Source organism: Podarcis cretensis (genome assembly GCF_951804945.1).
Source record: "Podarcis cretensis genome assembly, chromosome: 3".
Taxonomy (NCBI): domain Eukaryota; kingdom Metazoa; phylum Chordata; class Lepidosauria; order Squamata; family Lacertidae; genus Podarcis; species Podarcis cretensis.
In genome coordinates, this window is record NC_137172.1 from 104,026,740 (window position 1) to 104,044,670 (window position 17,931).

At 43.0% G+C, this 17,931-nt stretch overlaps 1 protein-coding gene and 1 long non-coding RNA gene across 4 annotated transcripts in view; one reads left to right on the plus strand and one right to left on the minus strand.

Annotated features, from left to right (window-relative positions):
* Nucleotides 1-3,685: 3,685 nt before the first annotated feature.
* On the minus strand, nt 3,686-5,443 carry LOC307212687. The gene is made up of 3 exons (XR_013837100.1): nt 5,337-5,443; nt 4,837-4,949; nt 3,686-3,996 (listed from the first exon to the last, which is right to left on the minus strand). It is a non-coding gene; the product is annotated as an uncharacterized lncRNA (long non-coding RNA).
* Nucleotides 5,444-5,643: 200 nt separating this feature from the next.
* The window catches only part of ATAD2B (ATPase family AAA domain containing 2B), a 62,099-nt gene continuing 49,811 nt past the window's right edge, over nt 5,644-17,931 (plus strand). For 2 of the 3 annotated variants that reach the window (XM_079969639.1, XM_079969640.1), the window contains exons 1-2: nt 5,644-6,161; nt 13,657-13,811. In XM_079969639.1, the coding sequence (XP_079825765.1) occupies nt 5,970-6,161; nt 13,657-13,811 (347 nt within the window). In that variant the 5' untranslated portion in view covers nt 5,644-5,969. Of the gene's footprint in view, nt 6,162-12,918; nt 12,988-13,656; nt 13,812-17,931 lie in introns of those variants that run through there. The other variant, XM_079969641.1, reaches the window with a different exon arrangement.

Here is a 17,931-nt window from a genome sequence, read left to right on the forward strand (position 1 = left end):
CAAACTCTATTGAGATTTTTCATAGAATTGGAAGGGACCAATAGAGTCATCTAGTCCAACCCCCCCACGATTCAGGAATCTTTTGCCCAACATGGGGCTCAACAGTGTGATGCGGCAGCAAAAAAAGGCTAATGCTATTCTATGCTGCTTCAACAGAAGTCTAGTGTTCTGATCAAAGGAAGTAATAGTATAGCTCAGGCCACACCTGGAGTACTGTGTCCAGTTCTGGGTGCTACAGTTTAAGAAGGATATTGACAAGCTGGAACATGTACAGAGGAGGGCAACCAAGATGATTAAGGGTGTGGAAACCAAGTCAGTTGAAGGAGCTGGGCATGTTTAGCCTGGAAAAGAGGAGACTGAGAGAAGGTATGATAGGCATCTTCAAATAGCTTAAGGGCTGTCACATGGAAGATGGAGCAAGCTTGTTTTTTTCCTGCTCTGGGGCGTAGGACTCAAACCAATGCCTTCAAGATACAAGAAAGGCGAGTAAACATCAGGAAGATCTTTTGGACAACAAGAGCTGTTTGACAGCGGGAAAGATTCCCACGAGAGGTTTTTTCTCCTTCCTTGGAGGTTTTTAAAGCAGAGGTTGGATGGTCATCTGTCATGGATACTTTAGCTGAGATTCCTGCATCGCAGGGACTTGGACTGGATGACCCTTGGAGTCCCTTCCAACTCTACAATTTATGTGGGTCATTGGTCTGATCCAGAAGGGCTCTTCTTATGCTCTTAGGTAGCTAGTTTGCTTACAGCAGCAGCTGGGAACCTCAGACTCAGGGAATAAGTGGGGACTGTCCCCAAGTCATGCCCATCTCTAGGCCACACCATCCACTGGCCTTTATTGCACCTTCCTTAAATGTTCTTGCATGCCAAGAATGCGTTCTTGAACTGTGCTCATGTCTCTTGTTTGCCTGTGTGAAGAGATGTGTGTGCATGTGGAGAGCTCTGGCTTTTATGTGGCTGGAATGTGGCTTATGGTACAAAGGTAAGAGTACATGTTGCGTTTCTATGCGTTGCTCTGGTTCGCCAGAAGCAGCTTAGTCATGCTGGCCACATGACCCAGAAGCTGTACACCCGCTCCCTTGGCCAATAAAGCGAGATGAGCACCGCAACTGCAGAATCGTCCGCGACTGGACCTAATGGTCCTTTACATGTTGCTCCACCCACCTTTGTCTCTGGCTCCGCCCACCACTGGCATCTACCCCAAACCCATGCAGACTTGTATGAACTCATCAGCAAAGGTGCAGAAAAAAGTCCTGTCCTTTTTTACATGTCTCCCAGTCATTCAGAACACCGGAGGAAAAGCCAGCTATTAAGAAGAATCAGCCAACCTCCTTTTCTAAAATGAGTTCCCTGGCAATTATGCCAAGACTGATAAGGGGAATCTCCAGCAGTACCTCTGTTTCCATTAATCCTGTCCTGTCTAAATCTGTCTTAACAACAATGTCAATACCCATGCAGGTTAAAATGCCCGCTAGAGCCTACCAAGTGTGTTCTGGTAAAGAGGGAACATTAGGATCTTCTAACAATCTGTTCAACCACAAGCACCTGAAGAATTGCACGAAGTTGCAGGGATTATCATAGCTAAGTTTTTTGTTTACTGCATCGGGAAGGTGGAAAAAAACCTAGATTCTTATCCAGTAATGTGGAAAAAATGATCTAGCATACATTTTAAGGACTCCTTTGTTTTAAAACAAAAAAACAGGCTGTAGTCAAACAGAACACAATACTGGCAAAAAACAATTATAACAGCCTATGAGATTACTAAACTCTGGGCCCATCAGTTTGTTTCCAGACTGCTCAGAAAATGATTTCCCCCCTCACCATATGTTTCTGCTGCTTCAATACACAGATTCCTAATCCTGAAAGGGCCTCTGGGCACTGTTCCAATGCATACTGCTTGCTTGAGAATTTGGAATACATGTTAAAGAGATTAATGTGCTTTTTTAAAAAAAGAGAGAGAAAGAAATATAAATCAATGCTAGGATCTAGTAAGGTAAAAAAGGTAAAGGATCTCTGGATGGTTAAATCCAGTCAAAGGCGACTATGGGGTGCGGCGCTCAACTAACTTTTAGGCCGAAGGAGCCGGCGTTCATCCACACACAGCTTTCCAGGTCCTGTGGCCAGCATGACTAAACCACTTCTGGCGTAACGGAACACCATGACGGAAACCAGAGCAAGCACACGAAAACACCGCTTACCTTCCCGCCACAGAGGTACCTATTTATCTGCTTGCACTGGTGTGCTTTCGAACTGCTAGATTGGCAGTTGATCTAGTAAGATTCCAAGTGAACCATCACCAGCATAAGGTTTTTTGCCACTACCGTGCACTGCTGCTACTAAGGGCTACTGAGCTCGCAGTAGTGCAAGGGACTTATGTAGCACTGCTGTACCCGTGTAACTGTTCTAGCATGCCCTATGCAAGGATTTGCACAGCTGAGAAATGAGCAGAATGTCATGGCTACACCTGACAGAGCCAACAATAATATTAAAGGTAAAGGTACCCCTGACCATTAGGTCCAGTCGTGGACGACTCTGGGGTTGTGGCGCTCATCTTGCTCTATAGGCCGAGGGAGCCAGCGTTTGTCTGCAGACAGCTTCTGGGTCATGTGGCAGCATGACTAAGCCGCTTCTGGTGAACCAGAGCAGTGCACGGAAACACTGTTTACCTTCCCGCCGGAGCGGTACCATTTATTTACTTGCACTGGCGTGCTTTCAAACTGCTAGGTTGGCAGGAGCTGGGACCGGACAACAGGAGCGCACTCCGTCACGGGGATTCAAACTGTTGACTATAATGTTACAGCTACAGGTAAAGGTAAAGGACCCTTGGACGGTTAGGTCCAGTCAAAGGAGACTATGGGGTGTGGCACTCATCTCGCTTTCAGGCCAAGGTAGCATCATGTGGCCAGCATGATTACATGACGAGTGCCAGAGCGCACCGAAACGCCATTCCTTTTCCCGCTGCAGTGGTACCTATTTATCTACTTGCACAGGCATGCTTTCAAACTGCTAGGTTGGCAGGAGCAGGGACCGAGCAATGGGAGCTCACCCCGTCGCGGGGATTCAAACCACCGACCTTCTGATCAGCAAGTCCAAGAGGCTCAGTGGTTTGACCACAATGCCACCTGCGTCCCTATACAGCTACACAACACATCCATTCCAAGCACTTCCAAAAGCAAAGCAGCACTGACACACCCACACCCACATCAAATAACTCTCTCACAAACAGTGAACACCACAGCACAGAATTACAGCGTCATTCCTCTTAATGTGTCTGATTTTTCTATAGTGTAGGTTATAAAAAGACTTTGTCACCTTGCAGATATTACCTTTCAATTCTTTACTCTGACAACCCCATGTAACCTTGAATGTAGTGCTATTGTTTCCAGGGGTGGGGGAAGGAACACATTCAGTAGATTTAATTCACAGATAATTCATAGATCAAACGAAGGATGGTAAAGTGAGGGGGATTGCCTCTCAGGTTCATTCTGGAACACTTGGGGATTAACTGTACTAAACCCAGGCCAAGCCTGTGTGAACCTCCTGGGAACAACTGAACTGTACATAGGTGATAAAAGGAAGACAAAGTAGGGGTGTTGTTTTTGGTTGCTTCCCCAGTACTGTACTTCACAGTCTTCAGCTTCCACCTATTATGATATAAATAAACATGTATATGATCAGGATGATTAGTGAGTTGTTCATTGATTCAATGTTATTTATAATGCATTTTTAAAAAAGAAAAATTGTATGCTGCACCAGAGTAAAAGAAGGTGGGCAATTTCCTCCCATGCCTATTTCAATGAAGACTTACAGGTGAAGCAGGGATTCTTTCAGGTGAAACGGGGATTCTTATCTGTATTAGTTGTGAGAGCATTACTGGTGAGTTGAGCAAATTATCCCAGATTAACTAACAAGGAGCAGGAGTGGAGAGTGGGTTATCCTGCGGGTGGCCATAATCTGTATGGATTTTCTGCTGGGTGGGTGTGAATTCTTTCCCTAGGAGGAATGAAAGGAAATAATTAAGATTTTGGGGGCTTTATTTCCTTGATCAAAGAACTTCAACAGGCCAGCAACATTTCTTTATCGGAAAGGTGAAGAACCTCCCTCACCCATTATTTTGCAGCCCTGCCACATTCACCACAAAACACTGATTTTTAAGAGGACAGGGCTCCTGTACCTTTAGAGCTGCGGCTCTCCGCTTGTGGAATGCTCTCCCCAGGGAGGCTTGCATGGCGCCTTTGTTACCTATATTTCAGGTACCAGGCAAAATCTTTCCTCTTCACCCAGGCCTTTGGCCAATTAAACAATCAATGGCCTTTTAAACTGCTGGTGGCGGCGGGCAGTTTGCTTGTTACTATGGTATGTGCTTTTGTGTTTTTATAGTATAAGCTGCCCCGTGATCCTCTGAGGAAAGGCTGCAATGGACTTTGGTGATATGGTGCCCTGAAAGAACACACAATTTGAGCCCCCCCCTTATATATTTATTATTTTCACAAGAATTACTTTTTGTACAGTTGCTTTTTAAATGGATATTCTCAATAGTTAGCTATATAAATATAGGTATGATGGTGATGTGCCCCCTCAGCTTGGTGCCCTGTGTGGGGCAACTGCCCTAAATCTGGGGTTGGAAGAAAATAATAATAACAACAATAACAACAACAACAATAATAATCACTATGCAGAAGAGGGGTTTTAGGCAGCAACGAAATTGCTTCTGCCAAGCACCCCCTTTTCTGCATAACTACTGAGAGGTACAGGAGCTCTGCCTCTTTCGCACCTGGCCATCCCATCAAGAGACAAGGAATTTGTGCGTGTGCTTTTATTACATTTATATACCATATTTTCTTCCCAGAGGCTGGTTAAGAGGCAGCCATCATCCCAAGGTGAACAAGTGTGGTCGATGACTGAGTGGGGATTCTAAAATCCCTGGTCTCCCGGGTCCTGAAATTCTATTTTATTAAAAAGTATAAAAAGTTATTTAATTTTCAGATTTTGAAATTTACAAACGTCAAACAATCAAAACAAGAAGAGAATTCAGTAAATTCCAACGGACTTCCCTCCTCCCCTTTTGCGGGTTATGTTAACTTTTTTCCTTCTGCACCTTCTCTATGTATCTCCAGTACAACCATAGCCCAACAAGTATCATTCCAACCCTACTCGTAATTTTAATTCTTTACAATGGTGTGCTTTTTAAGGTAAATGATATATTTCTTCCCGTTCCTTATTTAAAATGTTAGTCTCCCTGGTTTCTAATTCTTCCCCTTTTTTCTTTTCTTTTTTGCTATTTCAGTATAACCCATCAGTTCAATCTGCCATTCTTCTCTGGTGGCGACTACCTAGGCCTGACCGCTCTAACCACTATGCGGCACTTCCTCTTCCTGGGGAAAAACAGGCCTAGTGACCCCAATGTAGCCCGACCGGGAGGAGGTGGCGGCTCCCCTCCGCGGAAAACGGACCCGGCGGGCCAAACCTCCTTTGCGCTTGCGGCTCTTCCCCCCGCCCCCGCCGACAACTCCAGCGTGCCAGGCGGGCCTCAACCATAGAGACGCGAAAGGGCCCTTCCAACGTCGACCGGAAGTTCCGGACGCCGCGCGTCGTCACGCTCTCCGTCGATCTCTCCCGCCCCCCCCCCTCACTTCTATGTTGCCAGGGGTAGGGAGGAGGCGGTGGAAGAAGAGGCGGCCCTATGAGCGGCGGCGGCAGACCGGCGCCCCTCAGCGGCAGCGGGCCGAGGAGGAGAAAGGGGGAGAGGGAACCAAGTAATGGCGGCCAGTTAGTGTGTGACTGAGCTAGAGGAGGAGGAGGAGGAGCAGCAGCTCCCCGCGTCCCTTCGAGCCCTTGTTCCTCGCCCGGCGGCGGCTGAGGCGCCGCTCCCCAAAGCAGAGGCGGCGGCGGCGGCGGCGCCAGAGACTGAGCCTCCCTCTCCGGGGCGGCTGAGGAGGCGGCGGCGGCGGCGGGAGGGGGGCGCCATGGTGAACACCCGAAAGAGCTCCCTGCGCCTCTCCCGCAAAGCGGCGGCGGCGGCGGCAGGCTCCGGGCCCGGCAGCCATTTCATCTCGTCCAGGACCCGTTTGTCTAGGACCAGCGCTCGGGCAGCGGCGGCGGCGGCGGCAGCAGCAGCAGCAGCGGCGGCCGCCGGTCAGGATGAAGAGTCGGCCCGGGTCAGTGGGGGGAGAGGAAGACGAGGCGGGTGCCGAGGGAGGGAGACTCGGGGCAAGTCCCGTAGCGGCGACGGCGGCGGCGAAGAAGGGGCCGTTGTCGGTGTGGGTCAGCCATTGGGGTGGGGGGAGGCGGGGAGAGGGGCGAGCTTGCGGTGGTGGGGGGGGGGTGCGCTGGCTCATTGTCCCGCTCCGAGGGGCTGAAGTGCAGCGCGACCGCTCGGGGCCGCAGTACCTCAGAAGGAAACCCCCCATAGAACCGATCCGGACCCTGCGATGACGGGGATTTTCTTCCGGAGGGTGGCAGCAGGGGAAGGAGTTTGGGGAGGCTTTTCTGTGGTGGCTCCCTATTCGCCTGGTACCTTCATTGCATAAATCCGGGCCTGGGCGCAAGCATTCTTTTCTCCCAATTAAACCATCTGTGTCTTTTTAAACTCTCGATGTGTTTGTGTGTGTGTGTGTGGGTTATCCATTTGTTGTTTGCATTCAGGTTTAATTTCGCGTGTTTTTTTCTGTTGTGAAGCGCCCTGCGATCTTCGGGTGAAAGGGCAGCCTACAGATGTAATGAACAGGAACAACAACAAGAGGAGGGGAAGGGGCTCTGGCTGAACTTCTCCAGGGTGACTGACTGCTTGCGTGTTTTGCATGCAAGCACAATATTGTGTTTTTTTGGTGGGGCTTCTGCTGCTCTGTATGTGTGCGGAGGCTTGTCTGGTTTGTGGGACTAAAGAAAGGCACGAGAGTCTGGAAAAGGGGGGGGGGGTCCTTTACTTGTATCCGAGCTGGCCGCCTTGCTTTGGTGTTGTGCCAGAGTGAGGGTGGGTGGGTGGAAAGCATCGGGGCCTGTCTGGCTCTGTTGCAAGAGGTGGACGTGAGCAGCGAGCCGGGAGGGAGCTTGGGGTTTGTTTTTTTGCAGCAGCAGCAGCTCTCTATGCGAGCGAGTGAGCGAACCGAGGTCATTTGAGGTAGGACGTGTTGTGTGAGCTTGCACAGCTGAAGGAGGACGCTGCTGGCTGCGGCCAAGAACTAAGCGGGGGCAAAGTGTGGCTGGTTGGGCGGCTCAAGAAGTAGCTGTAGAGGCGGTTTCGGGCGAAGAAGGGGCAGATGATAAGAGAGAGGAAACAAAAACCCCAATGTGCGCTCTTGCTCTCTTTCGCCCGTCTCCTGTATGTAGGAGGCGCAGAGACTGGCAGGGTCTGCTGTGCCACCCAGCTGTCTGGGGCACGGCGAGGCTCCCCCGCTGGCCTATGCTGGGACTGCATTTTAAAGGACAACATGGGGAAGAAGAAAAAAGTTTAGGATTAGAACTGCCAATTTTGTAAATTTCTTAGAAAACCTAAATGGAGTGCAGTTTTCTTTATTAAAAACGCAGGTGACGCAGGTGGCGCTGTGGGTTAAAGCCTCGGCGCCTAGGGCTTGCCGATCGAAAGGTCGGCGGTTCGAATCCCTGCGGCGGGGTGCGCTCCCGCTGCTCGGTCCCAGCGCCTGCCAACCTAGCAGTTCGAAAGCACCTCCGGGTGCAAGTAGATAAATAGGGACCGCTTACCAGCGGGAAGGTAAACGGCGTTTCCGTGTGCGGCTCTGGCTCGCCAGAGCAGCGATGTCACGCTGGCCACGTGACCCGGAAGTGTCTCCGGACAGCGCTGGCCCCTGGCCTCTTAAGTGAGATGGGCGCACAACCCCAGAGTCTGTCAAGACTGGCCCGTACGGGCAGGGGTACCTTTACCTTTATGGGGAAGAAGAAAAAAGTTTAGGCTTAGAACTGCCAATTTTGTAAATTTCTTAGAAAACCTAAATGGAGTGCAGTTTTCTTTATTAAAAACTGTTTCCTGTTTGGCAGGGTAGGGGAAACTGGGTAATTCTCTGACAATTTTGGATAGAGATGCAATTTTACCTCTGAGGAACGTTTCGATAGCTTGGTCCGGTAGAGCATGAGACTCCTAATCTCAGGATTGCGGGTTTGAACCCCATTTTGCGCAAAAGTTTCCAGCATTGCAGAAGGTTGGGCTGGGTGACCCTTGTGGTTCCTTCTAACTCTATATGATTAGTTATTTGCCTACATTTCCGGATAGTTTTTTTTCCCAATGACAATCAGTAATGTGGATAGGTTCTTCATCTATTTATTAGTTTTCATTGGCGATGCACTATGTAAATGAAGGAAAAATCACCCCCCCCACTTTGTCGCACACCTTTCTCTGCCACCCCAACCTTATGCTTACGATAGCAGTGTTTCACACTGAATGTAACTGACTTGTAGATAGGGCTATGTGTATGAAAACAGCAACACTATATGTATCTTTGTTACCCATTAAAATCTATTTATAAAAACAATAAAAAAAGACAAGCAGTCATGAACTTTTAAAAAGAATCACAACTGAATCTTACTATACCCTGTTCAGGATACCTTATTTTAAATACTGTATGTGAGCATTATCTGTCAACCTTTCAAATGTGAGAAATTATAAATTCCTGGCATGACACATTCAGCCAATCTGTTGTTTCTGTAGGGACAGACATAGATGTATTAAAGGGTGTTGTTTCTGTTGCTTCTTTGTAAAGTCACAAAGTAGCCTGATCAATGGGTCATCAAAAGTACTGTATAAGTACAGTATGTTATGTATAAAATGTTCCGATTATTTTTAACTTAAAAAGAGCAGTTGAGTGATTCTGTATGATAGCCTTGGACACTGAAGCACATCTTTTGTTTTACTTACATAAACTTATGGGGTTTCGATCTGAACCCAACTAGATTACAATGTGTGAATATGAAATATCTTTCCTAAAAGAGTTTAAAAACCTATTGAGTATTAGTAGTTTGCAGTGCTTTTTTTCTGGAGGAATGCAGGGGTACGTATACCCCTAAACATTTAGTAAATCTTAAGTTTGGCCTCATTGAGGGGCAGTATTTCAATATGAGTAGGAAAATGAGAGTATGGCTAAAAAATTTTTTTAGAGAAAAGGCACTGGCAGTTATAAAGAATGCTTAAAGACCCATTTAATAAAACAGCAGCATGATGCTGTGCATGGCTACTCAGGTACAGTGGTACCTCGGGTTAAGTACTTAATTCGTTCCGGAGGTCCGTACTTAACCTGAAACTGTTCTTAACCTGAAGCACCACTTTAGCTACTGGGGCCTCCTGCTGCTGCTGTGCCGCCGCCACACAATTTCTGTTCTCATATTGAAGCAAAGTTCTTAACCTAAAGCACTATTTCTGGGTTAGTGGAGTCTGTAACCTGAAGCGTATGTAACCCGAGGTACCACTGTACATCCCACTGAGTTCATTGGGACTTACTCCCAGGTAATTGCTGTAGAACCGAAGCTTAAATTTAATCATAAGCATTTAAGATTGGTGAGTATGTATAAATTTACCGACAGTGAAAATGTTAAAGATGTTTGCATCCATCCATGATAACATGGAAAACTAATTTCAGATATATGCCTTTAAAATTGCTTGTGTGCCTGTTCAGATTCTTAGGACAGTTATGTACTTTCATAGTGCACCTAATATTTTCTAATTTCGGTCTCATAGAAAGAGATGCATATGATTGTGAAATGCGCCTAGTACAGCAGATATAGGTATAAGTGTTTGAAAAAATGTCTTTCAGGCCAGGCAAGTGAGTCTCTTAAGTATTCTTTCAAAAACTACAGATGCTATATTTGAAATATTTGTATTGGGAACTAGATCCTGAATATTAGCCAGCTGTTTTAATGCGCTTATGGAGCTTTGCGTACATGCAGGGATTTTCTTGTTCTATCCTGAGCTTTTGGGGGAATCCCCATGCCGTCTTCTTTCCATTGAAGAGGAGGGTTCTTTGGAAGTGCATCTTGGATTGCAGTCATTTCTTGTCATTCTTCCTTATCTGTTCCTTGTTTGACAAGTGGAATGCTTCACAATATTGCCTTTTTTGTAGGCTTATTTCAATTTTTTTTAAAAAACGTTATTTGCTTAGAAATCTGATGCTGATTCTGTTCAGCATTGTTTTGATTATTTCTGATGGAATATCATGCAAATTACATGCACTACTTATGTTCATTGCTGTTAAGTCTTATGTGCCTGTATGAATGGGAAAAACTGTATAAAAGGCGAAGTATGATCATTTATTAAAACCACTTAGATAACAGTTGTCTGTCTTCCCCCCGCATGAGATACCATACAGAACAAAGCTGACCTATTAAAATTTTCCTTAGACCTTGTATAATAGTGGATTGCATGCAGACATTTTGAAGCCAGATTCCAAGAAAGAAAACCATACATATAATAGTGATTGTTTTACAAATAGCACCTTGCTATTTTTATTCTGCCATGACAGTATGTGAGGTCATAATCCTAAGCATACGTGCTTCAAAGTCAACTCTAGTGAAATTAATAGGATTCACCTCTGTAAATATGATTATAATTGACATAAAAGCTTGTGCAACTTCTTGCTATTTGTTGTTGAAACATTTTTGTTTATCTAGAAACAGATCCTTAGCCATTTTTGTTAGATACCGGAGAGGTGATTTTAGTGTTGGAAAAAGTAATGTTTAGTGATTCTTGGATGAACATAGTTGCAGTAGCCTAGGTTACAGATAACAGAATGAGGTTTTTCCCCAAGTGGTATTGTTATTGTATATTTGGTAGTATGTACAGGAAATAAAGTGGAGTATTGTTCGGATTGATTTTTCAGATCATAAAAATTGTATGATTTGGATGTGTGTGCTTTTTTAAAAAATCCTAAGCATTACTATTGATAATATTTGAAACTGTAAACCAAAAGGTTTTAAAATTAATCTTTCATGTGGTTATTATTCTTGCCTTGTTATTTACAAAGCTAGTTTTATGATCCTTCGGGATGAAGTAAGATATCAGAGATACCTGCATTGCAGGGGTTGGACTAGATGACCCTCTGAGTTCCTTTAAACTCTACAATTCTATGATTCCATGAGAACAAATGCTGTCATAAGGAGTGACCTTAATAGCTATTTGTAAATTACAGTTGCTGGTTGAAGAAGGTCCTTACTTATCACAACAGGGGGAAAGTTTCCGTTCTTGTGATTTATATTTTTTTGGAGGGGGGGAGGGGAAGATTTATGTAAGATTTACCCAACTTAATTGAGCAAGAACACATTACTGAGAAATGCTGCCTGAGTTGTTACATGTGTTTGTTGCTAGAAGCAGCACTTTCAGCGTGTCTTGATTTAGAAGTATAGCACCCTCATGTATTTAATTGCAGTTGAGGCATAGAAATGTTCCAGCTGAAGTCTATACCAGTCTTCCATGATTTATCAAAATTGAAGTATTTTTGGAAACAAATCTCACTTAAAGGTTGAGAAATCTATCTAGTATAATAGGTTTTATTTCATATTTAAAATTTATGTTGAATTCCTGTGGCCTATCTAGTCCAGGTGCTGAATGGATATTGTGTGCTTCAGTGACCCTCATGGATCATCTGTTTGAATCATAACAAAGTTATTCAGAACAGCCTGTCAGAAGATTCTTATGCACCCTCTTCTTAAAAAATCCCCAAGAATGAAATTGCATCACTTACTAGTCAGATTGTTGCAGTTAATTTCTAAAAGTCATTGGGTTTTACTGTGTAATTCTAATCCATTGTAAGTTCTGTCCTTAATTGTTAGGAGAAACAATGGTTTTAACTTTTCATTCTGAAATACATTTGATGTTTAAATTGTTGTTACGCCCCTTGCCCCAGTACTCTGTAGTCTGAACAAACTTGCTACTTCGAGTTACTCAGCACATGAGATTATTTCAAAGCTTTTATCATTCTTGTAGCTTTCTTCTGGACTGTGTCAATATTACAGATCAGGGGCCACTAACATTTTTGGGAGGAGAGAGAGATGAAGTTATTCAATGCACACAATGCTCGATTCTGCCCAGTATTACCTTGAAGAATATAACATTTAATGTCAGTGCTTAAGACACGTCACATAGATTGTGCAACATCCTTAGCAAAGCAAGTCTAAGCTAGTCAGCTGTAATTTAAATTGAACCCAATAGTTTCACAGCCAGCCTTTGCCAAAATATTTTGTAGTTGTCTCCTAAGAATTAAAAAAAAAGGATAACTGTTGTCAAAGGACTGTTAAACTGTCTTGAAACAGTCACCAGAGCTAAACTAGAAATATATCTGGAAATCATTGTAGTTTGTGATAATATTTTTTTTAAAGCTTTGTGTTTAGAAATACTTGTTTTTAATTACACTGAGCAATAAGCTGGTTGCTAAGTGTCTTCAGGCAATGATGCAACAGTTTTTCTGCCTTGTCTGTTTTAGCTAGTTCAGCTCTCCAATACCACTCAAAAAACAGGTTTCAAACCAGTTGTGTAGCTTCATTTTCAACTCAGAATTACTCAGTATATTTAATAAAGGATTGGCCTGTTTCACTGGTATACTTCATTAATAGAGCAGGCACACCTTTGGGTTGTTCACACAGCATGTACAAACATGGCTGTGGTCTGGTAGCTTACTGTTTAATATTTTAAATTATATAGTGAGTTAATTTTTTTTCTAAATTAATTAATTCTGTTGTCTGTGTTCAGTATATTTAGTTTACAGCTCCATTCGGACTTGATATCTAAGGAGCAGTCAAAGCATTTATTGTAGTAGTGTTCAAACTATATTCTGTGGAATTCGGAGGTTGTCAAGAAGATCACTAACAGCGCTTTTCTATTTTTAAAAAAGATAGCATGTCAGCCTTTCAGAAAGTCTTGAGTGTATTCTAGGGCACTTCCTTGGTCCTTTTTGGTTAAAGCTTTTTCTGGTGCCCGGCAAAAACTGAAGTATGTGTGGCGTGGTTTTCACAGGAGAGGGATCCACAAGGAAAGAAGACCCTGAGGTTAGGAAACTTGAATTTTGTTGGCTTTGCAGGGAAATGAGGACTCTGAATTTCAATGGGATTTGAGAACTTCAAAGTACAAGTCCTTAATTTGTTTATTGTTGTAATTCATTGAAACCTTCAAAAAGGTTTTAAATTCCCAGTTGCCAGTAACTATTCTTCAGAAGCAAAGAAAAGCCATTTCAATGATAATGAGAAGAGGGTGTAAAAATATTCTGCAAAAGTGATTTTCCTTGTTAGCTTGCAAATTATATTATTTATTAATTAAAAGTTTTAGAGCATTTATGACCTCTAGATGTATCATGTGCTGTTTTGGGATGTATTGTAGTTTGATCAAAGGAAACGTTGGCTCTCCTCTCCTCTCAAATATAAATATTGGAGCTTGGTGAAAAATCTGATGCAGCCTCTGGAGAAAGATATAAAGCAACTCTTTCATTTTCCTCATGTCTTCTTCCTAGGATTAGATTTCAGTTTTGGCTTGGGTAGTTACATGTATTTTGTGAAATTCCTGTGGGTTCACTAAAAGTAGTACTACAGTTGTCTGAACAGAAATGGATTGCCCATCTTTTCCAGATATGGTCCCAGAATGTTTCTTTACTGATGAGAGGTGGTTTAATATCAGGTGGTTTAAAATGAGACTATCAGCTTGTCTTTTTTTTTTCCTCTTAGAGAGATGATGGTAGTGATGGTAGCTTGAGTGATAGCCACATATCTCCTCCAGCCAAACGTACCTTGAAACATGCAGATTCTGTATGCAAAGACAAATCAAAATCTCGCAGTACTGGGCAGCGAGAGGAATGGAGCATCTCAACTGGACAGTCCCGGTAAGAATGTTAACAGTATTCAAATATTTGTCCATTAGAGTTCTGCCCATTTGCTTGAACCCTGTAAATCTCTTGATAAAATGTCAAATCTCCATCCTTTTGCAGTGAAACATGTTGCAAAAAAAGTTCATCTCCTGCTCTAACAGCATCCCCTTTAAAAGTTTTCCCCTTCCATGGCAAAATAAAATGAGCCCCGTGTCCTGATGTTATGGTATTAATGCATTTCCTGGCAGTTAATTATGCAGTGCGTAGACAATGCAGTGAAAATGGGGATTATACCTGGAGGGGAAGGTGATAACTAGATTTGGAGTGTGTGTATGCTTTTGCCGGTAAACGTGGATTTCTTATAATCTCTATAATTTCTCAATCAGTCACGTGCTAACGGAAGCTTCTTTGTTTAGAACTTTATAATAAAGAATAAAAATAAAGCTGAGGCTTCTGACTTCATGCATAAGTCCATGAGACACAGCTTGTTCCTTCTCCCCCCACTCGACCACTTTATTTCAAATGACAAGCTTTGTTTGTGGAAAAACATCTGTTGCTTACATTTAAACATCTGCAATTCCTTGTGCTGTAAGTGCTGTAATACATTCCGTAAGATGAACTAGTTTAAAGCTCTGTGCCTTAAAGTAGAAAGAATGTTTTGATCTCTCCCTGTTTGCTACATGACTGCCTGTCCAGGACTCCTCCTTCAGTCATTCTATGCTGAGCTGAGCCATTATTTGTCCTAGCGTGTTGTCCAAACGTGGGCTCATATTTCAGCTCTCCCAGAAAAATCACAACTTGTAACTAATGTTTGTGCTATGCAATGAAGTCAAACAGGAGAAGTTTTCTTGGTTATATCAGCGTAGGGGGAAAAAAACACTGTGCAGAGATGACATATAAAGTATTTCAATCATTCTATTTCCCACAAATGTTACTAGCCTACAAAAATGTTTACTAGCCAGCTGGGAGATGACAGAAGATGTATGAAGAGCTGTGGCCCTCTTGAAGCAGCCCATTGCATTTCTGTGCTGGACATAGAGGATGCCGTTTTCCTCCTATGGCTTGGTTTATATGTTGGGCATGAAGGGATAGAGTACTCTGTCCCTCTCTTGCCAGTCTGCTCACTTGCCTGCATGCAGTTCTATGTTGCCTACGGCTACCAGTAGCTAGTGCTTAAGTACAAAGCTGCTCTGTTTTCCTATTTGGTTCCCAGAATTGCAGAGATAGATGATTATGCTTTTGGTTTTCTGAAGTTAAAGTTTAAATTGAACTCATGGTCTCAGATGTCTGAAAATTGCGCAACTGATGTACATTGTTATTTAAGCTGATAAATAACTGCACTGTTTATGCTGGTTGGAGTTGACATATAGATATCCTTATGCTTTCCCCCTACTTTGCCAAGGGAATAAATTGAAATACTGTTTCACGCCATCACAGTAGAGAAGATCCTCCAATGCTCTAGTTGCAATCTTCAGACTATCTTAAAGGGAAGTTCATTATAAAGCTCGTTACAATAGTCTAAACATAAGGTTACATGAGCACGCATCACAGTGGCAAGGTTATCTCGACCCAGGGCAAGCTGTGGCTGGTGCAAGCAGTCAGAACTGGTAATAAGCACTTTTTGTCACTGAGGCTACCTAGGTCTCAAGTAATGATGGTGGATCAGGAGAACCCCCAGACCTATGAACCTGCTCCTTCAAAGTGTGTGACTCCATTGAGGACAGGTCATATACCCAATTCCTGGATGCGACATCAAAATACCAGCAGTACCCCTATCTTGTCCAGACTCACTCTGTTTGATAGCCCTAATCCAGCCTATTACCACTTCCATGCAGTGGTTCAGCACTTACACAGCTTCAACCAGTAAATCGATCTGTGTGTAATCCACATATGGGTGACACTGAACTCCAAAACCCCAGATGACTGCCTCCAGCTGCTTCATATAGTTTGGGGACAAAATAGTACACTGCCAGTCTCCGCAACACAATTTCCAAGGCATCTAACAGGATTCTTCCACTGCTAGTTTTTGGAAACATTCCTGCAGGTAGAAGTGGAACCACCACAACTCAACTACCCCACCGAACCGCTCCAGGAAGATGTCATTGGTGATATCAAAAGCCTTCAAGTTTTCTAGAGGAATCAGCAAGGTTGCATTTTGCCCCAACTCTGTACCAAAGCTGGGCATAAAGCTTGTTTGAACTGGGTTAAGATAATTAGTTTAATCCAAGCACTCCTGGAGTTGCCTGGCTATTGCTCTTTTGAGAACCTTTCTCCAAGAGAGGATATTAGCTATTGGCTATAGGGTCCAGAAAAAATATATTGAGAAGGAGGCACTCCATTGCCTCTTCCAAAACAAGAACAGCCACGCAAAGACACATTGGTAGTCACAAACTGAACCTTCTTTGGCACCATCACTGCCATACAGTAGGCACAATTATAAATTCTTTCTTGTGCTTGGTCATCTTTGCTGCAAGTCTTGCATTATAGCTTTCCTGCTTGCTTCATTGCCTGAAGTGGTGGTAGTAGTAATAATAATAATAATAATAATAATAATAATACTTATTAAATTTATACCCTGCCTATCTGGCTGGGTTTCCCCAGCCACTCTGGGCGGCTTACAGCGCATAAAAAATTGTAAAACATTAGACATAGAAAAATTCCCAATACAGGGTTGCCTTCAGATGTTTTCTAAAAGTCTGACATCTGATGGGAGGGCATCCCACAAATGTATAATAATAATAATAATAATAATAATAATAATAATAATAATATATTTATTTATTTTTTATATAAATATTTATTAAGATTTTTTTTAAAATACAAAATGCAAAAATAATAAACAATATAACATGAATCATAACACATTTTCCAGAACTTCTTTGGACTCCCTCACGTCTCCCACTCCCACTTACATCGTTATAAATTTTTCCCAGCAATTTATCATCTTGTTTATATTCTTAAATTTTGTTCAATTAGTTTGATCTATTCTATTCTCCACAAATTTTATATTTCCCTCAATCTCACTTATCGTCAATTTCAAATCTAATTCAGTGGTAGGCAATTATTTATGATCTAGCATCCTTCTTAGCCTTCAACCAAATTACAATACTTTTGTAGATAAATCTTGAATTTCTTCCAGTCTTCTTCAACCCTCTCTTCTCCCAGGTCTCGGATTCTGCCAGTCATCTCGGCCAGTTGCATATAGTCCATCAGCTGCATCTGCCACTCTTCCAGTGTGGGTAGATCTTGAGTTTTCCAGCTCTTGGCGATGAGTATCCTTGCTGCCGTTGTTGCATACATAAAAAATGTTCGGTCCTTCTTTAACACCTTCTGGCCGACAATGCCCAGAAGGAAGGCCTCTGGTTTCTTAGTGAAGGTATACTTAAATACCTTTTTCAACTCATTATATATCATTTCCCAAAAGGCCTTCACTCTGGGGCAAGTCCACCAGAGGTGAAAGAATGTTCCTTCATGTTCTTTACATTTCCAACATTTATTATCAGACAAATGGTATATTTTGGCAAGTTTAACTGGGGTCATGTACCATCTATATATCATTTTCATTACATTTTCCTTCAGAGCATTACATGCAGTGAAGTTCAGCCCAGTGGTCCACAACCTTTCCCAGTCCTCAAACATAATATTATGCCCAATATCCTGAGCCCACTTTATCATAACCGATTTAACCATTTCGTCTTGTGTATTCCATTTCAGCAGCAAGTTATACATTCTTGATAATACCTTAGTCTTAGGCTCTAACAGTTCTGTTTCCAACTTCGATTTCTCCACCTGGAACCCTAGCTTTTTGTCATTTTTAAAAACTTCTTTAATCTGAGCGTAGTGTAACCAGTCTCGCACTTTATCCTTCATTTTCTCCAAACTCTGCAATTTCCAATTGTCTCCATCTTTTTCTAATATTTCCCAATATTTTGGCCATTTGGCCTCCATATTGGGTCTTTTTCGGGCCTTAGCTTCCAGAGGTGAAAGCCACCTCGGAGTTTTGTTTTCCAGTAAGTCTTTGTATTTTGTCCAGACATTAAAAACTGCTTTCCTGACAATATGGTTCTTGAAGACCTTATTGATCTTAACCTTATCGTACCATAGATATGCATGCCAACCAAAAGCATTGTTAAAC